This window comes from Dipodomys ordii, unplaced genomic scaffold (assembly GCF_000151885.1).
Source record: "Dipodomys ordii isolate 6190 unplaced genomic scaffold, Dord_2.0 Scaffold55, whole genome shotgun sequence".
Classification (NCBI taxonomy): Eukaryota; Metazoa; Chordata; class Mammalia; order Rodentia; family Heteromyidae; genus Dipodomys; species Dipodomys ordii.
In genome coordinates, this window is record NW_012267271.1 from 980,816 (window position 1) to 1,005,331 (window position 24,516).

The window sequence follows — 24,516 nt, forward strand, 5'->3', positions numbered from 1 at the left end:
TTTTTGTCAGTTGTGGGGATTGAACTGACGGACTGGATGCTATACAGTGGTAGGCTAAGTGCCTACCACTTAAGTCACAGCTCCACTTCTGGTTTTCTGGTAAACTGGAGAAAAAGAGTCTCACAGACTTTTCTGCCTAGGCTGGCTAAGGTTACAGTCATGAAACACTGGTGTCCAGCTTCATATATTGTTTCATTAACTCAAAAAAAATTAGTAACAAAACAACCCAAAATGCTAGCAATATTTATTTTAGGAAAGAAGATGGAGCAGATTAGAAGTGATTCCCAATATCTTCTGAATTTCTTAACCTTTCTATAAATATTTTGGTGAAAAATAAGATATGCATTATTTTTGTTGTCATAAAAATTAAAGTTTACTTGTTAAAAGCAGAAAATGAAAATACCTGTCTTTTTGTCGTATAATCTGCCAGGATGTTAAGTAGTTTGTAAAATACCTCGAACCAGGGAAGATAGCTGGGGGGGTAGGGGGGAGAAGGAGAGAAAAAAAAACACAAAATATTAGTATACAGGTTAAAAACATGAGCCACGACCTACTTCAAGACTGATATATTTCAGTTTTTTTTTTTTCTACATTCTAAGACTCTTGTCATAGATTGTTCTGGAAACTCAGATAGGTGAAATGCTAATTATTTCTGGGATTTAAAAAAAGTGCCTTGTGTGAGGCAGTGGATTTAATGTCCCTTATGAATTATTCCCACACCTCACACTAGACTAGGTTCACAGAGAAGAAATTCAGAGCAAAATCTGCAATTAGGCACCAGCTCCGAGTAACCCCCAGGTCCTCAGCAAAGCACTGCTTCAGTAGCTCATGATTGGGCACATAGAGCCACACATACCATGCCAGTGCAGGCATCTGCAAGGTACCTCACAAGCTTGACCTACCTATTTTAAGCCAACTTGCAGGATGAATGTTCAATTGTCCAGCTCACTGCCTCGAGCAAATCCTGGCCATTGCTCCCTTCAATCCCAATGTTGGCCTGAAGTCTACCCTTTTCACGTGGTTGTTGGAATTGGCTTTCTAAAATGCAAGTCTGGTTCCTCATTACTACAAGATCCAGCTGTCCACATGTCTTAGGGTAGTTTATAAGTCCTTGACCACCTCTCCGGCTATCCTTTCTACTTCACCATCTCCCTGCTCCTCTCATGGCAGCCTCACTATGGGAACATCCAGGTATTTTCAAGCCTGCTGAGCTAGTACATCTCAGCCCTTGCTGCTCACTGACCTTTTAATTTCTGCTTATCCTCCTGACAGCCCTTTACACCTCCCTGTCTTGGCCTCATGTGCCTTATTTTCCTTTCTGGGCTGCCCTGGCCACATTACTACTTCTGTTATAATACTTCCCACACAACGCAGCACTCAAGGTGTACTTGTCTTCTCAACAGACTTGGCAAAGAGAGGAAGGAATACAACTTTATTCCCTTTGTCCTCCCACTGCCAAAAAAGGGAGCCTAGTACACAGTCAGTGTTCAACATTTATTGAACAATACAAGCAGATAAAGACTAGGGAATAGCAAAGACTCCTTAGTACTTAAGGAAAGCTTGTTGAAAAGTATCCCCAGTCAAGAGGTTTGCCACTTGCATTAAATGGTTCTATTCTCTATAAGGGTTTTTTCCCCCAAAGCTTTGCTTAATAGGCACGTGAGAAGTGTCATACTAAGTGCTTGCTGTGTCTGCTCATGTCTGCCCTGCTGAGCGAATGGCGTCGTTACTGATAGGACTGGACCTAAGGCAGAGCACAGATGTGACATGCTGCCCGAGAGGGGGATCAGCACCCTGTACAGATTACTGCTGGGCAGCTGAGGCTAATAAATGAAGTGTAAGGCAATAGAGAGGACAGATAAAGTGCACAAACTCCTATCAGTGACTGCTGTCTGAAGCCAGCACATGCTACTGTAAAATTTAAGTAGTTTATCAAAATATACTGATAAGCAACTTAACTTTTCACTTCTATGACAGTATTATCACTTAAGTTAATATGTTTCCATCAGCTCTGGCAGCTGCATATGGACTGTTCTGAAGTAGATGGCTGCTGCCACTCTCCACAGCACTGACTCTGGCAGAGCAATGTAAACATTCAAGAGGGATTAGGCAAGAGATAACATGCTCCCTTCCTCTTTTGCTAATAAACCTCAGTGCGCTAAAAGCCATTAGAGTAGATCAAGAAACCCTCTCAGAAGAAAAGTCCTGCACAGATTAGAGGACTCTTAGTAAACAAATTCAAGCAAGGATTACAAATACTTCTCTTCCCAAAGGAAAAAATACTGCTAATTAAATCCAGCAATTGGAAATCAGGAGGAAGAAAAAGGGGAAGTAGAGGAAAGGCTGGCCTGGAGCAGAGGAAAGCAAAGCTGAGCTTGTTTTAGAACTAGAGGATGGGGGATGGGAGTGTGGGGGAGGGCAGGCTAGTTGTACAAGACTTTAGGACAAGCTTTGAACAAGTAGGTTCAACTGACAAACATGGCCTGGGCACAAAAGCCCAGCCTTGGCATTCTCACCTCTGAGCTGAAGGAAGGCAAGATAGCAGAGACCACAGGTCAGACCCACTCTTTATATCTGGCATCTGCCTCACCAATCCTTTTTTTGGGGGGTGGGGGGAGGTTGCACTAGGCAGAATCATTGGCAAGGGCATCGTTGTAGTTACCTTGGAAAACAGCTATTTCTTTCTCCCTTTAGCCTTACAGGATACAACTGTTCCCCACATGTGGTCCCTTGTGCACTGACAGATGAATATCTAGCCATGGAAGTGTTAAAGTTTTGAAACTAAACCCCAGCTGTCTTCTTCAAAGGGCCCCTACTTCCCCAGTTGGGAGGCCAGGGTTCACAGCTGAGCTGTGTCCACTGGCGTTTCCGGTCCTGCTTCATTAGTGCTGGCACCATGCCTGCAGGTGAGGACATGGAGTCCCCACTCCATTTTGCGTGTGTCTGTCAGCAATGAGTAAACAATACTTCCCAGTCTAGAGACAGGAAACAAATACAAAATTACACTGCTCCTCCCTGGCCACCTACAGGGCCCAAATCTATTGGTCCTGCTTCACTTACCACCCTCATATAATCATTTTATGTTCTGACCTCAAGGGACCATCTGCATGGCAGGCTCAGTACCAGTGCCACTGTACTTGTGGTCAGAATAACCATCCAACTAGGGCATGATTATGTATATGACTAACCTGTTAAATATCTACAGGAATTGGTTCCACTTTAGTGTCAGTAGCATTTAAATAGAAAATCCATCAAAATTTTTAAAAAGTTCTTTTATTTTTCTTCCTAGCAGTTCAGTACAATGCCTGAACCTGAGCAAAATAGAGGCATGGGGGCGGGGGGGTCAGTAACTAGGGTGGCTGAAATTGGCCAAATTGAGGAAGGGGTTGGTAGTAGAAGACAATCCTCCTCAGAGGGGCAACTTAGCCCAGGGTTAGAGTCCAAGTGGGTACGGAGGTGCCCTGCTGAGTGGTGATCTGGCATAATATATTGGTACACCAGAAGGAGAAGGACTTCTTGGAAGAAAAAAGTCTGAAATCAATCAGGATTAAAGGGATGATGGACACAGAGGGTGACCTGGGAGTGTCAGAACTCAGGACAGTCAAGGAGAAAGTTCATGTTGGGAAAAAGCATGTATATAGAATACAGAGTTTGACCAGCAATGATATTAACACCACCAAAGGATCAAATGGAGCATCTAGAAGGCAGTTCAGTAGGGATAGCAGAGCTTACTGAGAGGAGAGTGTCCATGAAAGGTGATCAGGAAGCATCTAAGCAATTGTAAAAGCTATCTGTAATGGGGGTATACCTCTACCCTGAACAGAGTGAGAAAAGCAGCTATGTCAGAAGAGGACTGCAGGAGACTAGTTACAAACAAGGGATGATCGAAATTGATTAAGCAAATAAATACACAGTGGGAACCAAGTATCTTAATAATCAGAGGTGCAAATTATAAATATGGAGAGAGAAAACAAGGATGAATCCAGGGACATCAACCTGGAATTGGATGTGACTATGTGAAATCATGTTGCTGAGTAAACAGACAGGTAGACAAGAATAGATAAATAAAACAAATACGAATACCAGTTGTACATATAGATTATACATATAGATTATACATATAGATATAGTCTCTAGCTTTAGCCACTGAGAAGCTTCAGAGTAGAGATGCCCCAACTGTAATAGCACACTAAGTGTCAGATCTTGGTTTCTAAACATCATTCTCCACTAAAGTAAGTAAACTAGAGATTCTTGAAGAACTAAGCCAGACCCAGAGAAACATAGGTTGCAGGATTTCCCTCATTTGTGGTAGTTAAAATGGACCTATAAATCTACAAGTAAACACACTGAGTGGTAAAACAAACAAACAAACACTGAGACATGGTAAATTATACAGGTCTCTAGGCATTCACACAAGGTGATACCAAAGAATACTATTCTTAGGAGAAGAACACAAAGGCACAATACCAATGTGCAACTGATCATATGAAATAACATTTATTGAAATGAACTCCAGGAAATGGAAACAGATTTTTTTTTCTTCATTGCTATTTTTGTTTTCTTTTCTTTCATTTGTCTGTCCTTGGGAGAGTAAGGGGGAAGGGACAGAAATGATGGCTCAAAGGGTGAACAAATGAAGCAGTAGTGCTCACTAGACACTATGTTGAAAATGAACTATACAACTTGTGGGTGAAGACAGGAGGGAAAAACTAGGAGACAGCAAGGGAAAGGGTGTCATGGTTCAAAAAGAAATGTACTGTTTATCTGACTTATGTAATTATAACCCCTCTGTACATCACCTTTATAATAATAATTTTAAAATGCATGAAGAAAAAAAAGAACTGTAATCTTCCCAGGCTGGAGTAAGGAAATAGATATTGCTAAATAGGGAAAAAGGAAACAAGCACTGCTCAACCAAGAGTCAGGACATACCAACAGGACACAAAAGCCAGTGAGAAGGGGTTCCCACTGACAAAAATCTATGAGAATTTGAGGATCAAAGTAAATAATGACAGGAGATTACACTAACATAGGAAATCAAGAGTCCATGCTGATATTCATAAGTAAATTGAACGTTTGACAAGGGATAGAGTAACTGACAGAGTCCCAAAGTATTTCTTCACTAACTATTCATTAATCACAAAGGAAAAAACAAACTAGAAGCCTCAGGATGCTACCTTAGTCAACTAACAAGAATCTGAAATGGTGTGAGAGTGGAGTGAGAATGGAGAAGGTGCGGTGGAAGAAAACAGCATCACTTCTATCACAGTTCTGTTAAAGGAGAAGCTCATCCTGAGGAAACATTGAATAAACTGAAGCTGAGAAGCATCTACAAAACAGCCAGCCCTGTTCATAGAGGAGGAAGCACTAAGGAACTGAACAAGACTGAAGGATACTAAAGAGACAAGAGATGACCAAGGATTACATAAGAATGCTGTATCAAAAAAAACTCGTTTTCTGCTTTTTTATGATGGTGTAATATTTATGTAAAAGAATGCTCCTCTTTTTTTCTTTGGGGTGGGCAGTAACTGGGATAAACTCAAGGCCATGTGCTTGTACCAGCCATGCCTCCAGCCCTTTTTGCTCTGCTTATTTTTGATATAGGGTCCTATTTTTATTCCAAGCCCGACTATATACTATGAGTCCCCTTATTAACATTTCTCACCATACCTAAAATGACAGGCATGAACTACCACCAAACTTTTTTCTTGTTCCTTTTTTCCATCTCACAGGCTGGCCTGGAACTGGGATTCTTCCAATCTCAGCATTTTAAATAACTAAGATTATGAGTATGAGTCCCATACCCATCCTAAATTTTTTTAATGTGAACTAAAATTTTTTTAATGTGAACTACAGGATATTATTTAATAAATCTCAGATAAAGAAAGAAACATGTCTTATGATGTATTTACAACTTTCTATAACTTCTTTGTTATTGCTGAAAAGGAAAGGATAATTTTTCTAATAAAATATTTTAAATGCATTAACCAAGAATGTACAAAATAATGATATCATTTGAGAAAAATTAAAGCATGGCTATAGAGTGTAGCATATAAAAGGGAAAGGGAAAGGGAGAGGGGGAGGGAGAAAGAGAGAGAGAGAACAGTAGATAACTGTGCAAGTCACTGTCCATCTCACAGAGAAGGGTCTAAAGAAGGTAGACATTAGTGTGAAAAGTAGAGTGGGCATGAAGAGGATTAAGGCAGAAAACATGTCTCTAGAGCACAGTCTCTCTAGAGCTAAGACTACAGGGAAGCTAGTTCTGAACTCTGAAAGACCAAACTGATGGGCCTCCCTGTCATTCTGTAGTCAGTGGGCAACTCAAGGACAGTTATTGAAGAATGATGTCCTAAAGGATGAATATTTTAAACCTGAGAGGAAGAGATTATTCCCCCTCACTTTAGTTCTCAGTAGATATCAGTGGATGTCAGCTTTTTCAAAACCAGGGTACAATTTGGTATCCTAAAACAAAAATCTTAGATAATATTATTCAGTCATCACCACAATCTGAAGATCAATATAATGCTCTGGCTCTACTCTAGAGGAGAAATAAAAAGAAAAGGAATTTGTGATGAGATTTTTTTTACCCCAAAAATACTCAGGTACATTCCTTGGGAAGATAAGATAAAGCAGCAGCCTAGGGCTGGCAAGGCTGCTTCCACATATGTGGGTCATTAAATTTAAAAATAGGAAAAGCCAGGCGCCGGTTGCTCATGCCTGTAATCCCAGCTACTCAGGAAGCTGAGATCTGAGGATCGCAGTTCAAAGCCAGCCCGGGCAGGAAAGTCTGTGAGACTCTTATCTCCAATAAACCACTAGAAAACCGGAAGTGGCGCTGTGGCTCAAGCAGTAGAGCACTCACCTTGAGCTGAAGAGTACAGGGACAGCACCCAAGCCCAGAGTTCAAGCCCCATGACTGACAAAAAAACCAAAAAAACAAAAAAAACCACAGAATCAAGTGTTCCCATTGTTTTTGGTGAATTTGTGGGGAACTCTTGAAACTATACCTTAGGATATAGTTTCACCTCTTAATTTCTGTCTGAAGTTTCTGCCAAGATTCATTGAATTTTCTGGTTAAGCTAATAGGGCATTCAATATTTAAAGTTTCAAACTCCCCAAATTTTAAAAAGCAGAGTGGCATGGCAAATGCTGAGAGGAAGATAGACTTGAGTTTAATAACTCTGGGTGATGTGTGTGTGGTAGTGGTGGTGGTGGGGAGTTCCTCAGTTCTATTACTTTTTGGCTATTAGCATCTCATTTCAAGAAAGCATCTAAGACTCAATCTTTCTATTAAAAGATGCAAACAAACAACTAATATATACAACTAAATACACATAGGAGACACCTGACCTCTTTACCCGTTTATCACTGCTGCTGATATTAGTGGTAGGATATTCTCTTTGGGTCCTGGTTTCTGGATCATAATTCCAGCACTCTGTACAAATCTTTACATCCTGTGTTCAAGTAAAATGGACCAGAAAGTATAGCTACAGGAAGAAGAAAATAGCAAAATGTGGCTATTTTCAATAGTAGTCCTCATTTAGCCCTTCTAGCACGACCTGACATCTCTGTTCTCTGTCACAGTCAGTGTCTCAAACATCTACAATAAAATTGAATACTGACCACAGAGTAAACTCCAGTCTGCCATACCCAGGATGTAGAAGTTCATGAAGCCCATACTGGAGATGCTGGACACCCAAGTCACTGACAATTGAAGACCTACTAGTACTAGCCCAATTAACAAACAACGAAGGCAAATAAAAGAAAAACAAGCATGGTTACATACTGCCACACCAAAAGAAGATAATTTCAATATCAAAGGACAAGAGAAGCCTTTGGGAAAATGAAGTCCTCAAACACTTTTAGGGGGGAAAAAACTCCTTTCATGATTATGCACGAAAATCAAACATGAAGGGTTATTAAGTCAGAGAAATTGCAACTCCCTCCCCTCAAAAAAATTAACACTTTTTTTGGTTCATGAATTATTCTTCCTAAGAATCAATGAATTCTCAGAATTAAAAACTCTATTTGTTGAAATAAGCTTATTTTCAGAGTTTTAGATTTACTTTTTCTAGCTAAAATCCCAAAGTTTTCTCCATTTTACCATGAACTCCTGCTCCCTCCCTGTTTAAACAAACAGTTTATTTCCAGAAAATGAGGATGTTCAGGGTGTGGCCTATACAGATTCAACACAGTTGAGCTTAGTCTACATGCTTATCTGTCTTTTCCATTAACATAAAACTATACTAAATGTTCAACCTCTCATGTGTGCTAGGCACATGTCATGTTTCCAGTTGCAACATCATACATCTTAGGAAGGCCTGTGTACTTGCCTAGGCACACGAGTATCTTAGCATTTGGGGAGACCACAATGTAAGCAAAACAGACAGGCAGCTGGGCTGGGTCAATGCTATGATGGAGGGTCACAGAGGGGACAGAAAGGCTCCAGAAAGTCTTCCCAGAGGAAGTAACACTTTACTAATCAACTCTGCACCAACTGCAGGAGATCCGGCTGGGACTGATATTAGCTCTTTCACTTACTAGCTATGACCTGAGCCATGTTCCTTCCTCCTTCCCCATCTGTGAAATGGGGAGTTAACACTTACTCTCATATGGCTATTTGGAGAGTGAAACTTATCTGAATGCACCTACCACTATGGTTGGAACAACATCAACTTTGTTCTGTCCTGATAAAAGTCACATTCATTACTATTAAGACCAAAAGACAAAGGAACAGTATCAAGAGAAAACACATCTCCCCACTTTGGGAAATCAAACCACTGTTGCCTGATCTGAGCTGCTTTGCTCATGGCTGCTAATCTCAAATTGTAAACTTTTTATAGTATTCAGTTAAGCTTAGGATTCTCTGCCTTTTGTCCACAATTAATAGCTCTTTGTGAGAATTATTATATTTATGCAGGAAAATGAATTTTTAAATAAGAAATACTCATTTTCATTATGCATGTGTATCAAACAAGTGCACAAGCATGCACATGCTTATATAAATCTACCTAAACATACACTTGGATTTGATTTTGGAAACAAGGCTCTTTCCTCCCTGATGGGTACACAATAATTGCTGCTTTTAGAGGGTGGATTTGTCATCATCTTTTCTGTGGCAGTAAGACTGATTGAAGGAGATTGCTCAGAAGAAAAGCACAGGGACACTTTTCTGTTATCACCAGTAAAGTGTTGGTATCAGGAGATCTTCGGAGTAATAGCACCTGCACTGACAGCTCAGTGTAATTCTTGGTATTTTCCACTGATTCCAGAGTGGGTGAGCACACAGGCCTTTCATCATTCTCCCCAGAGTTCAGGAAACTACTCCTGAAAGTTTTTCTCATTCAGAACATCTAACTTATGGATAAAATTACTACTATAATATAATGTAATTGGCCAGTGAGGTTCTAAACAAGGTCTACTTCACTGAAGTTTTCATAGCTCACAAGTATCTCTGCTATAAAACAACAACAAAGACACAGAAGTCCTATCCTACTTTCAGGAGCTAACAACAAAGTTAATTATCTCACTGAGGTACCATTTGACATTATTCTCATTTTCAGAGGTAAGTAGTAAAAAGCTAATGGTAAAGGTGGGGGAATTTTATCAAGTGTTAGGCCTAGGTGCTTTGAAATATTACTCTTCATAACAACTAAATGAGATAAATTACTGCCCCAATTTATAGATGAGAAAACTGAGGCTCAGAGAACTGAAGTGACTTTCCTAAGATGACACAGGTACTAAAAGCACATATGATTTCTAAATCTTATTTGCGCTATACAACTCAGTAATAGGTGCCACACTGTGAGCAGGTACAACAATCTTGAGATTAGGTTACAATATTCCTCCCTTCAAGTTCTCATTGTAATATTCTGATAAAAAGAAAGTCGGCTATGTGCATTCTGAGCAATCCAGCTCTGGCTGCTTCCCAATGATGCAGTGTGTTTTCTCACTCTGCCAGCTCCAGGGACACTAGTCATGTGTCTGCTTTTTATTGCTTTACGAATTAGTATACACATTTTATTTGGAAACACAGATATAAATAGCTCAATTTAAAATGTCTTAATCAAACACGGAATAGAGAATTTTTTGCTTCCAATGCATCGTGTCAAGACTCAATGTCTCTACTGCCCTAAATGTTTATTTTTTGAGAAGTTACCTAGAAAAACCATAGCCTATGTCACAGATTCTTAGGCTTTTCTTTTTAATTAAAGTATAAAGCTATACATGTATGTTTATGGTGACAAGGAAATGCTAGGTTAAACAGGGCACCGGTTTCCATAAAAAGTACTCATTTAAGTTTATTTCCACCCCCCAGATCCCTTCTTCAACGTTATATCATTCAATCTCAAATCTCTCTATAAAAGTGTCTGGCTGTCTCTTAAACCCATTTACGCTCTATGCTTCAGTGCTTTTCCTTGGCAATATTTTCCATATGCTTAACTTCTTTCAGGGAAGCAGTTTCATCTCAATAGCACACCAATCAACATAAGCAGGCAGGTAAAGAAAGGAAGGAGGAAAGACAGACATACAAAGAGAAAGTAGGATATGAACACAGCTGTTCTAATAAAAGTAATGTTTGAGAAGGCGAAGGAGTTGAGAGCAAAAGAAAATGAACCTAGCCCCAAGCAGTCAGAGAGTTCTGAACTTGGATTTATAACTCAAACACTTTACCATATGCAACTTGAGACACACGACTAGTAGCACTACTGGGGATTTATGACTTATGACTTGTTCATATTTAATTTGTAACCAAACACTTCCCCTTCCTCTTAGCTACTTTAGAACTCTTGATTAACTCTTGTTTTCACAGGTCAGAGGTTAAATAAAGGAAGGGAAGCACTCTGAAGTGAGATTGCCCAGAGCACCACATCCAAGAATGACCTTGTGCAAGAAACATTAAAATAAGTGATAAGGCTAGAGATTGTTCCAGACAGCTGATGTTCAAAGCCTCCTTGGGTTAAGGCAGAACCTTACAACTAAAGAGTAGGCAACAAAGACAGACAGGAAATTGGTCTGCTCTCAAGTTACCTTAGTGATGGAGCAACTCTCTCATCAAGAGGGTTTTCCCTGAATGTTTTTGGAAATGAGACTGAAGATTCTATGGGAAGGTAAGGCAGGAATTTGTGCAATCCAAGTAACCCTTCTTGCCTAACAACAGGAATCTATTTCACCCACCAGATCACCAGTCTCTGAAGAGATTGCTACTTAATTTTGCAGCCATGTTGGGACAGACTAAGGGAAGAAAAATTATCAGACACAGCACAACAGCACTGCTGAAGAGGATCTAATCTGTCCAATGACGACAAGATCCGCTTGTTTCCAGGCACTTTTTGTTTGTTTTGTTTTGTTTTGCTGCTCAAGATATATCAAACAGAATATTAGTGAACTTCCATTAATTTAGGGATCACCATATGAGAGGAGCCCCATAAATTTATTAACTCATAGTAATTCCAAGTAGGTGTTACTATACCCGCAGATAACAAATGGAGAAAATGGAGTACAGAAAGGTTTATAAATAACCTCAAGTTACATAGTCTCGTAGTAGATCTGGGTACAATTTAGATCCATGTAGCTAATATACTAATAGGTACCTCTATGAAAAAGTTATTTCAGGAAACAGCATCAACAGCTGTACCAGACAGCACATGTGATGCAAATTTCAATGACTTTTCTAAGTGCTGTCAAAACAGAATAATTAAACTCATTTGTTTGGTAGTATCTATTCATTCATTGCCTAAGATAAGCCAGTCATAGGACAGAGTTCAAAGTTTAGATCTGTATGAGAAATCACAATGGTGTTAGGAAATAGTCTAATAGAACAGTAAGAGCAAAACTTGGGACAGTGTGATAAGCAAAGGCTGGGCTGGCTTGAAGGGAAGAAGAGTACACATTCCCTCGGCACCATAATCACACAGCAGCTGCTTTGTGAAACTGCTTTTCTCCCTTGTGTCCTTCAAAGCACAGAGAAGCGGGAGTCCTAGCAATCCGAGGAGCTGGGAATTCAGGACACGGTGATCAGAGCTGGAACATTAAATGCCGTTAGTCACTCTCTGTCATGACTTTGATACAAATCCTACTCCTCCGCCTGTCCTAATTTTTCTAATGATCTTTGTACTTATGGATTTTATTTTACCCAGAAAAAATAGGCTATAATGTTACAAAATATTACTACATGTTATTAAAAATATTATAAAGCCCTCTCAAAATATGGCTGCATTTATAAATTTTAAAAAAGAAACACTAAACACAGTTTTAGGAAAACATGCTCCGTCAGCAAAACGCTTAGCAGAAATCAGTTTCTCAAATATAAATTCTTAACCTTACTCATGAAAGAGAGCAAGAAAGTTGTCGTTTAATGAGTAACTACTAAAAGCAAAAAAATTTAAATAGGCAGAAAAATATGTGAATTTCTTTGTACCTGTATTAAATCTTGTGACTTGATTTTCTGGTAATATATTGTACTTATTTCTTAATAATACACACTGTTAAATACATAATCATTTAATTAATTATATTAAAATCAGGCAATAGAAAATCATGTTTTAACATATTTTTAACCATGTGGGAAACTAAATGAAACAATATAAAATGAAAAAAGCAACACTCCGCCACTGTCACCGTATGCAATCACACACATTAGAGAAAGACTAGAAGATAAAATATTAATACTGGTTCTTTTTAGGTTATGATGTTGTAGATAATCTTTTGTTTCTCGTTACAGTCTTTAGAAAAATATAGAATATTTTCTGTGATTTATGCATTGAATACACAGTGCCTTAAAATCATAGAGGTAACTTGTCTTTGAAGTATTCTGTGTTATTTGTAATGGTAAATGCTTAGAAGCAATCTAAATATAGCACAGTAGAAAGTTTACAATAAATTATGAACTTTCAAAATGATGGACTAGTATGTATTCACTAAAATCAGTCTATATCTAGAAAGATAGGTAACATAAATATGCATATTTAGATTTAAAGGCAGGCTTTATAAATGAGCAAATGATTTTTCATGTTAATATTCTCCAAGTTTTCTACAATAAATATGCATTACTTCTTGGCTGTCACTGTAGCTCAGCAGTAGAGGCCCTGAGTTCAATCGCCAGCACCAGTAAGTAAATACGTGTTACTTTTTATTAGCTGCTATATAACTAAAAAAGTAACATTCTTTTACACAAACAAACCTACACATCTGATTTCTCTGGCTTCCTGACTCTGAGGAATCTGGTTGGTAGTGAGGAGAGTGCTGGGCAGGAATAGAGAGGTAAGCCCATCTCCTTGCTTCTTACAGCATCTCCATAATGGTGAGGATTAGCTCCCAAGGGGCATAAAGCTGGCAGTTTGTACTCTCACATCAGAGCTCCTGTTCTTCCCCCGCATGGTGCTTTTCCTGATCTCAGTTCTGGGCAAGGTGGGTTGCTTTGGAAAGCTTTCAGTAACCTTCCTTACAGTGGCCTCAGTAAACCCTGGCAGACGTCAGGAATAAAGGCATATTAATTTTCCCAAGGCCATTCTTTGTGAGAAAGAAAAAGGGATCAGAATCTATTTTGACTACAAAGTTGGACCATTTGTATGGGCGGTTAGTAGGCAACCAGAGCTATCAGCTCTGTATTATACAGCTTGGCTTAATACTGAACACAACATAGGGCCACTTAACTCTACATGCTCTGGGAGAAGAGAAATGGTATTGGTTAACAGCAATGCAATGTGAAGATGCTACAAACCTAGCCAGCAGCAAGAGCTATGGGGACACTAAGGAAGGGCATCACAAAAGGGGACCCAACTTCATGAGGAAAATAAGTGTATAAAAGAGAAGTCACTTTCATCAAGTATGACAGAGATACCTATTTCTTTGGGTGATATTTTTAGAATGGAAATGGGTAGAAGGAGGCATCTAAGTACTAAGGAGACTAGAGAAGTCTAAAGAGCCCAGCTTGTGAGAAGCTTTCTGTGCCCAACTAGAGGGGCAGCTTTTCCTGAGAGAAGAATCTGACATTTACCTTTTTTTTTGGGGGGGGGGTTGTCAATCCTGGGGCCTGAACTCAGGGCCTGGGCACTGTCCCTGAGCTTTTTCCACTCAAGGCTAGCACTCTATTACTGTAAGCCATGGTTCCACTTCTGGTTTTCTGGTGGTTAAATGAAATAAAAGTCTTATGGACTTTCTTCCTCTAGCTAGCTACTAACCATGATCTCCACATTTCAGCCTCCTGAGTAGCTAGGATTACAGGCCTGAGCCATGGTCACCCAGCTCCATTTTGTCTTTTTAAAAGATCTTATAAACAACATTGCATGAGGAACCAAAGATAGAAGTATGGAACAAGATATACTCAAAGGTTTTAAGACCATGATAGTGAGCAAAGTCCTCAGAGGAGTGGAAGGTCCTATAAGTGTGAGCTTCTGTCAGACCTCTTTTTAATTACTGAGTACAATTTTTTTTACGCAGTAGTACAAAGTAGTTTCAATTCAACATATCTGAGTGCAGGATTTGGTTACAAGAGAGGAGTTCTAAAAAGTGAGTTCCCATCAGGGATTGGCCTGAACCTGCTAGGCAGAAGGTGGCTTGTGTCCTTAGAAGCAGCAAATATGACAGACCAAGGGGCAGGCAGAGTCAACCCAGTGGGCACCGCTAGAGCATACCTCTTCTCTCCCAGATGTTTCCCTCTGCAGAACAGCAGTACTCCTGTTGACCTAAGAAGGTGATTCTATGGAATTAATTAGGTAAAATACTATAAACTGCCCATCACAGTTCACAGAATGTAGCTGGCATTCCAAACTAGGTAACTTCTGCTATGGCTGTTTTGTCTGCTAGACTGTTAGTTTCCAACAAGATTTTGAATGATTTTAAATATATGTAAAATGCTGACTGTTGCAAGTAAATAGATGTTATTTGAGACTATTTTTTAAGACTGCAGTCACAGAACACTAGGCTAAACCAACAGGGTCTTTAACACAAGAGTTTACTTGTAAAATGAAAAAGATGGTGAACACATACATGTTGAGGGGTAAGTTAGACCTTCCTGGCTAGATAAAATACAGCAGGCTGGGACAGGCTCCAACATGGGGGAGGGAAATGACTCAGCTAGACACATCTTCCCTCCAAGGCAGTGGCCAGTACATGCCTCCATCCAATTAGAAGCACCTTCCATACTCGTGCATAGGGATAGGGAAACCAATCACAAGCCCAACTGCAGAGCTTATCTACCTCTTAAACAACAGGACCAGGAACCTGCTCTAAGGGGTTGGAGGCAAGAGCCTGGGAGAAAAACTGCTGGGACTATTTCTTGCACAAAGGATTGTTTTGCTGTTTCTTAGGCTTTCAAATCAACTGGCACTGTCTGCTTTCAAAACTTTCTGATCCTTTAACTCTTTAATGGAAGGAGAAAATGAACCTGAACCCTAGACACCATCAGTGTCACCAGAATGTTTTCATTTATTCTTTAATGAACATCTCTTTTCTATCTAACACTACAAACACTTCCAATGTTTTGCTCTCTGAAGAAATAATTCTTTACTTAGTTAACCATTTAGATACACCTTAACCCTAAAGATTTAGTTATGCTACTGTGAGATAAAAAAACAGCGATGATAATAAGATTGTCGGCGCTAACATTAAACAAACACATGGATGTTTACATTTTGCCTCTTCCAAATGTTTGAACTTTTTATGGTTCGAAAACAAAATAGCTTCAGTTAAATTGAAAGATCAGTTCTGCATTTACAGCTAGCCACTGAATGTCTAGAAGCTCAGCCACACCCAGTCAGGCACTACCTCTTACCTCTCACCTAAGTTGTCAGAGGACTATTCCCAGCTGTAGCTTATAGAGAGGCAAGCAAGACGAGGCTCCTAGATATAAAGTGCCTCGCTCAAGGTCACCACACTAAAAATGGGGCAGTTCAGATCTGAGGTGAGTTCTCAGGATCCAAAGCTCACTTTTTTTTTCTTTTTTACAAATAGGTTTGACTCTCATTCAGTAAAATATACTCATTATATGTTTACCTTTAAATGGCTTTGATAACAGCATACAACTGAATAGCACCACAATAGACAGATAGATACATGCATGCATTCCCAGGACCCTAAATGCTCTCTTGTGTCCCACCCACAAGAGACTATGAATGCACTTGTTCTTAAACAATGTGTTAAGAAAATCTGTTCTCCACCTGCTCTTCCCATCATCTCTACCTTTTAAAAATTCATGTCTTTTTTTACAACATAAAATGACATTCACTCTTCTGACAAAGCAACCCCTGGTAACAGAGATAGAACACTTCTATGGCACATCATCCAGCTAGTTCACACTGCATATTGGTAGTCACTGGTACCCACTAATCTCTTGCCTGTTCCTATAATTTTGCCTTTTTGAGAATGCTAGCTAAGTGGAATACATAGTATGTGGAATCTGAATCTGGCTTCTATCATCTTAGTGTACATGATCTTAATGTACATCTTAGCTTTTTGTTCCATTGCAAACCAATGGAAGACAAATTTTAAAGGCAACACAGTTCCATGGACATTGCCATGTATCCCATGTATGCCAAATGAGGGGGAATTCTAGAAATATCATCAGTCCACTTAATGCATTAAAACAGCATATCATTCACAAACTTCATTGGCTGTATTAATATCAGCACTATTTGTAATACATCTCACATATGCATGAAATATCTTTTCTATTCTAGGGATGAGAATCTCTGAATCATACAGCATGCTCTCTCTGGCTAAAAATTAGGTGGCATCAAGGGTTTGCTCCTTGACTAGAAAAGTTAGAATCCAAGTTTTACCATTTGGCTCAAATGTGGAAGGCAAGAGAAGTGTGACAGTGGCCAGTTGCTCCAAACTCTTTAATTTTCTCATTTTGCAGAAGAAATGTGAGTTCAGAGACTATAAGTTTTCCTAGAGCTACACAACAGATTACTAAACTCATCCAGTTATCTCTGTCCTTAGTAAATGGGAATCCTCCAACTCTACTCTCCTTTCCTTTTTCTGCCTAGACAAAGATACACAGAGAAGCTGCTGTCATCAAAACCTAGAACTATCTTGAACATCCCCTGTATCTCACAGGAAATTCACATATTGTCTTACTAATAAGGATTTGAAATTATGTCTACTTAGCTCCAAAGCTTATTATCTTTCAGTCTTTTGTACATATTGATAACTGCTCTGACATCTTTTTGGCTTAGTATTCTGAAGCTCATTTAGTCATCAAACATTTTTTGACTTGTAAGTCCTTTTGCTGGGTCTTGGGGAAAATGGGTGAATCAGATACAATCTGATATAGAGTTCAATGTCTAGTGGAGGATTCAGATATGCATATTAAAAATAATTAATGAGTTAGGCACTGGTGGTTCATGCCTGTACCCCTAGCTACTCAGGAGGCTGAGATCTGAGGATCGTGGTTCAAAGCCAGCTCTTGCAGGAAAGTGTATGAGATTCTTATCTCCAATAAACTACTCAGAAAAAGTAGTGCTGTGGCTCAAGTGGTAGAATGCTAGCCTTGGGCAGAGAGAGGCTAAGGGCAGAGCCCAGGCTCTGAGTTCAAGCTCCAGAACCAGCAAAAAAAAAAAAAAAAAATTAATGAGATAAATGCTATGAAAAAAGTATGCAGAGGTACCTATGATCTCTTACATATGAATGTAAGCAGGCTACTAACCATTATCTTTTAGCCTTCACAGGTATTGCTTGCTTGCTTGCTTGTTTGTGGTGCTGAGTATCAAACCCAAGGCTTTGAACATAGTAGGCAAGAATTCTACCACTGAACTACAATCCCATTTCAAAGATTATTTTATAGAAGGACATCAGAAGATCCTCTCTCTTATGGCTGACAGTTCAGTAAAAACCACAGGCACACTAAATGCAATAGTGATTCCCCCAGAAGAGGCTACTTTATTGTTATGAACAATTTTCTTCATCCACCTTTTTCCGTTATTAGAAAAAAAATGAGAAGAAAAGAACTGGCACTTTTGTCTGAGTCCAGAATGCAAAATCAGAAAATAAAATGGCAAGTCTCACAACTGTGAACTTCAATCAGCTCATTACAAACCAAAGAGACATATTTGAATGCATGTTGCTACATTCATTTACCTATTCTGCCAAGCCATTCAATTACACGATTTCAGATTTTATATAAAAATACAGCCATGTTTCTTTCAAAAGCTGGTATTTGGAGCAAAGTGATTAGAACAGCATGCTATGATATGTTAATACAGTGGTTTCATTTAATGGACAAAAGCAGTTTCTGAAATGCCCTCTATACTTTAAATTATTACACTTAGAATTCATGACTACAACGTGTCTCAACTTCTTTCTTTACTGCTCTACAATACACTCTACTGCCACTGTGAATACAAACAAAACACATTATCAGAAGAGTTTTATTAGCATTTGTAATCTTAAGGCAAGACATATTTAAAGGTAGGAAGTAGGTACAGTAGGTTTTTAAATCATGTGAATACTAAAAAAGGACAAAGTACTGCAATTGAGGGGGGGGGAAACAGAGTGAGAGAGAAAATGCTAGAACAAGAAGAAAGTCTTAAAACAAAATTTAATGTCCCCTTGGAGGGACAGGGCACAAAAGAGCTGGCATTTATTCTAACTAGAAGCAGCTGTTGCGTTGGAATTAGGAAGCATTCCTAATGAATCAGCAGTTCTTATAATAAATATACTCCCCTTTGAAATGTGAGGATTCTGCTATGAGAATTTCTTTTGATATATATTTTACATGAACTCATTAGACAGAGAAGAGGCACAGATAGAGCATGTTCCTTTCTAAGTTACTATGGCTATCTTATCTGTATCATGAGCTCAAGATTAGTTAGGCTGGGCATAGGAAAACAAAGAAAGAAGCTAAAACAGCTTCTACCCATAAGCACTATCTTTGAATAACTCTAGGTAAACTTCCTAAGGTAACTTGTAACAGCCACCTCTTACCGAACGCCGGCTACTATATAACCTAGGGACAGGTTTAAAATAGAAATCAGCATTATGCAATGGAAGAGGTGCTCCTTTTGCTTTAGAAAAAATCCTCAAATACCAACTCAATAAAGATCAGATTGCAGTGTATGTTTTCTTCCTAATAACCCACTGGTCATTTTAAGAGAAAGGGAGAAAAGATGCGTATATACCTATTTATTTTACCCCACCTAATTTCCACTTTCCTCTCTTTTCTTGTACCATGTCTAACATGCTGTTTTTTTAAGCAAAAATCAAGTGTCCCTATCAACATAAACAAAATGTTATTAAACTTTTAAAAATTGTTTTTATTTTATTAACGTTAAGGAGGTGTCCAAGGGAGACAAAAATTTAATATAAGGCACATGTTCCCATATTATCCTACCCTCCAGGTATCTTCAATTTTTCATTTTTCCATCTCCATCCTCCTCTATTCCTGACCCACCTCATCTGCCTGCCTACTCTAGCCCTTCCATTCTGTGGTGGGCTTCCAGGATTCCTGGAGCATCAGTACAAAACCGAGGAATCCAGCAAGTAGTTACAAAATGAGTGACACAAAGTATAAGGACAGACTGATCTGTCTCATTTTTCTTCCCTCAACATTAATATTTCCTAAGCCTCAAACATGGAAATGAAATTGGAACATTATCCACAGAAACATATCTTTTTAGGCTACATAAAAACTACTAATTTCACAAACATAGATGTGACTTCCTAATTTACTTGGCTACTTTCTTTCAATAGGTTTACAGAATTTTCTGCAAAGGATGGACAGACATACAGGGAACAGAAGTTAAGGACCAAGAAGATTTAACTCATCACCATGTCACACACAGAAGTGGCTCCTAGAGGAAAGAAGGCTTGGGTCATATGGTGTAGGATAGATTATTCAATTGAACAAAATCAGGGCCCTTAGAAGGTGGGGAAGAGAAGATGACCCAAAGAACAAATTATGGAGTCATATGAAGAAGTCGCTCTGCTTAAATATCAGTGTGAATTTTTACATTTTGAGTAGTTAGGAAACTGAGATTCAAAAGGGCTCCAGAAATTTGTCTGGGATAATTTGATAAATGTTAAGAGATTTCTTTTCTTTTTTAACTTAAGGGAAACTTGCTCCAAAGCCATCCTCACTTGTGTTGTCCCCCATGTGACTTCTATCATAGACACCATGCTCCTTGGGCACTATTTCTTCAGGACCTCTGAGTCATGAAGTTATCACAAAGAGGCCAAGGCAGAGAGAGGGTAAGTCAGCTGGCCAGTGTTACAGAATTCCATATTAAGAATGGGACTCAATGTCCCATTGTTTGAAAGCATAAGTGTAACCACTGAGCTGATGCCACAGAATTTCCTTAGACTGGGGTTGCATTTCTGCCCAACCTGGCTCATGCAGATTTGGCTAGCATGATTTTATGAACAATAAGGACAGGCTGATTACTTTACATATCACTTTGCCCAGTATGCTATGTTGGATGGCTGTGCTGGCTTTGAAAATGCTTCCCCCCATGAAGATGAGTCAAATACGCAAAGAACAGACATCTAACATGGAGATAATGACTTTTAGATGAAGATGTCATCCTCAAACTTCTTATGAGAGTAAAAAGCTGCAGAGCTTTTAAAAAAATGGCAGTATGCTTTTCTCAGACACTGGAATGAGTGACAATTATAAACTCAAGGTTCATTTATTAGAAAGAGTCAAGTTACTTCATTGCTATTTACCTCTGATTTTTTTTTTTTTTGGGTCCTGTCGTGGGGCCTGAACTCTGGGCCTGAGCGCTGTCCCTCAGCTCTTCAGCTCAAGGCTAGCACTCTACCACTTGAGCCACAGCGCCACTTCTGGCTTTTTTCTCTTTGCTTATGTGGTGCTGAGGAATCAAACCCAGGGCCTCAGGCATGCAAGGCAAGCGCTCTACCACTGAGCCAACTTCCCAGCCCTTACCTCTGATTTAAAATGGAGCTATAAGCCAGGCGCTAGTGGCTCTCACCTGTAATCCTAGCTACTCAGGAGGCAGAGATCTGAGGATCACTGTTCAAAGCCAGCCTGTGCAGGCAAGTCTGTGAGACTCTTATCTCCAATTAACCACCAGAAAACTGGAAGTGGTAGAGCCCTAGCCTTGAGTTGAAGAGTGCAGGGATAGCACCCAGGCCCAGAATTCAAGACCCACAATGGACAAATTTTTTAATTTCAAAAACTGACCTATAGCTGAAAGAGTTGTCATGAGATATACAGTACTAGTCACATGACACATTCAGTGAGGGAGGTTTCTAGGTGGAAGGGAATCAGTAAGTGGAAAAGAATCAGCTGTTACACTAACTTCCACAGAAAGAAGCTACTGGAAGAACATGGAGCATGTTTGTGATTTGGCATTTTTGTGACCATTAAAATATCCTTCAGAGAGAAAAATATGGTATAAAGTAATTACATATAAAAAGATTATCAAGCAAAAACGGTACATAAATTAAGTATAATAATAATTAGCTATTGTGTTTTATGTATATTACATACATTATTGGAAAAAGATTAAAAGGAAGCATACTACCATTTCTACTTTTGGGAGGTAAAGTTAAAAGTAATTCTGTTTCCCTTGTATGTTAAAAGAAAACATTTATTTATTTTATTATTGGTCATGGGATTTGAACTCTGGGCCTGGGCACGGGCACTGTCCCTGTGCTCTTCAGCTCAAGGCGAAGCTCTACTGCTTGAGCCATAGCACCACTTCCAGTTTTCGAGTGGTTTGTTAGAGAAAAGAGTCTCACGGACTTTCCAGCCCGGGCTGGCTTTGAACTGTGATCCTCAGATCTCAGCCTCCTGAGTAGCTAGGATTACAGGCGTGAGCCAATGGCGCCCGGCAAGAAAACATTTATTTAAAAGTCAGTTTCATGTTTCTCTGTGGACAACCAACGGATAGCTTATCTTGGCTTCTTTATTTATTATTAGTTTCAAATAATTGATTCTCACTGGAAGTCAGGGACTCACGCCTGTAATCCTAGCTACTAAGCAAGCTGTGATCTGATTATCACAATTCAAAGCTAGCTCACATGGGAAAGTCTGTGAGACTTTTATCTCCCAAAAAGCTAGAAGTCGTGCTATGGCTCAAATGGTAGAACACTAGCCTTAAGCAAAAGGTAGCTGAGGGACAGTGTCTAGGCTCTGAGTTCAAGCCCCAGGATCTGCACAAAAGAAAAAAAATATTCTTAGCCAAGTGTTGGTGGCTCACACTAAAAAATTGTAGTTATACTGGAGGCTGAGATTTGGGGATTATTATTATTGAAGTTAGCCCAGGAAAGAAAGTTTAGCGGAGATTTTATCTCCAATTAGTCAATGAAATACAGGAAGTAGAGGTGTGGCTCAAATGTACAGCATCAACCTTACAAGCTAACAGTGCTCAGGCCCGGAGTTCAAGACCCAGGACCGGCTTGATTAAATGATTCTCCATTCTGTTCCACTGATGTATCTTTTATTCTTGTACAAATATTATATATGCCATAAGACTTCAACTCAGGTATTGTGTGTATGCCAACTTATTCTCTTCAAAAATTCAGCTAAGGAGGCCAGGTGCCAGTGGCTCACACCTGCAAAACAAGCTACGAAGGAGGCTGAGATATAAGGATCTCAGTTCAAAACCAGCCTGGCAGGAAAGTCCATTTGAGCGCTGTAGCTCAAATGGTAAAGCACTCACCTTAAGCTGAAGAGCTCAGGGACAGCGCTCAGCCCCAGAGTTTAAGCCCCACGCCCCACAAAAAAAAAAGTTCAGCTAAGGTCTTCATCATTTAAATCTAAATATAAATTTTAGAATTAATACCTCAAATTCTAATTTAAAAAACATTGCATTAGGAAGGGGAGAAGGGAGAGTAATTGAGGGGAGGACTGGAGTACATTGCATACACATGGAAATGTTACAATGAAAACCCTCTTGTATTGCTCATGTATACTAACAAAAATAGCTTTAAAAAGAAAAATCAAACAAAGTAACAATAATAAAAAAAATCGAGTGGCATTACATTGACTGTATAGGTGAATACAAGGAGAATGGACATACTATAACAATTTTCAAGAGGAATAGAAGCAATGGTTAGTAGGTAGGTAGTAGTAGCAGGCCAGTAAGCAGGCAAATAAGTTGATTTAAAACAGCTGATTCAGACAAATTTGAAATCTATAAAGCACCCAGTGTGGTAAAGTGTTCATAACACAAAAATATACTCTCACAGCACCAACTAGTGTTTGACTAAATAAGTAGACACCAAAGCATAGTCAAGTTGCCACTAACACATAAAATGAACCCTGGCCTGGCAGTATTGAGTCTTCATAGTCCACAAGCATGGTATATCTATTTATTTAGATCTTATTTCAACCTAGCTTACCATTGATTTATACATGTCAATGTACAGATCATACAAGTATTTAGGTTAATGCAGCCTTAGATATTTCACTTATTGATGTTATTATAAAAGCCATTATTTTATTAATTTCAATTTACAATTTTAGTATATGGCTGAGTAATGTTCCATTGTATATATGAACAAAAATTAGATACTTTCGAAAAAATCTCCCAATAGTCTTGAAAAATGCTAATGTATTGAAAAATGCTAATGTAAAATGCCCACAGGCCAAGAAAATAAAAACTAGAAGCCAAATACTTTTAGCAACAAAATGCTTGTACTTTGCCCATCTTTGCCAAACAATAAAATACCAAGTTACAAACTAATGGAGACAGGAGACAAAAGGCGGTGAGAGAAATGGCCCAGAAGCCAGATGCAAAGATACTCAATAGTTACCTTTTAAAAGAAAAAACAAATTCACAAATGCTACCAAGAGAAAACTTTTTCACTTTTTATGCCATTATAGAGTGGTGGCAAATATTTCCATTCATCCATATGTCAAACTAAAATATGTTCTCACATGGATTTGCAATTCAAATTCAGCTAGCATGGCCTGGTAAAAGGCAATTTATAGAATACCTAATTATTAGTATCCCAAGGTGTTAACCGGAAGCATAATTGAAATATAAATCTACTCTAACAATACTCAAATTTAACCAGTCCCCTAAAAAAACCTAAAACAATTTGTCACATTACATGAGTTTATTTAATATATTTAAAAACAAAAAACTGGAAATTAGCATAAGACAAAAAACTATGAATAGTCAACCAGAACTATAAAAGAACCAAATAGAGACTCACAAACTTAGATTATACAACAAGTAATGGTGGGATTAGTGGTACTGGAAGGAAAATTTAGATACAATATCCATGAGATAGTCTAAAAATAGACAACAATAAATAACAATAGGAATAAGACAAAGGCTTGAAATAGTGGCTCATATATGGAATCCGAGCTACTCAAGAGATGAAGATTGAAAATATTTTAGTTTGAGGCCTGTCTAGGAAAAAGTCAGAGCTAGGCATGTTGAGATGCTACTAGGAAGCAAATGTAAGAGGATTGTGATCAACGGCTGGTCCTTGGTAGAAAGAGAAAGAGAGGAAAGGAAAGGAAAGGAAAGGAAAGGAAAGGAAAGGAAAGGAAAGGAAAGGAAAGGAAAGGAAAGGAAAGGAAAGGAAAGGAAAGGAAAG

At 38.8% G+C, this 24,516-nt stretch overlaps 1 protein-coding gene across 1 annotated transcript in view; it reads right to left on the reverse strand.

The window, feature by feature from the left end:
- Dennd1a (DENN/MADD domain containing 1A) overlaps positions 1–24,516 on the reverse strand; it is a 445,652-nt gene that overhangs the window by 255,493 nt on the left and 165,643 nt on the right. The window contains exon 6 of the mRNA XM_013021256.1: positions 404–473. Within this exon, the coding sequence (XP_012876710.1) occupies positions 404–473 (70 nt within the window). The remainder of the gene's footprint in view (positions 1–403; positions 474–24,516) is intronic.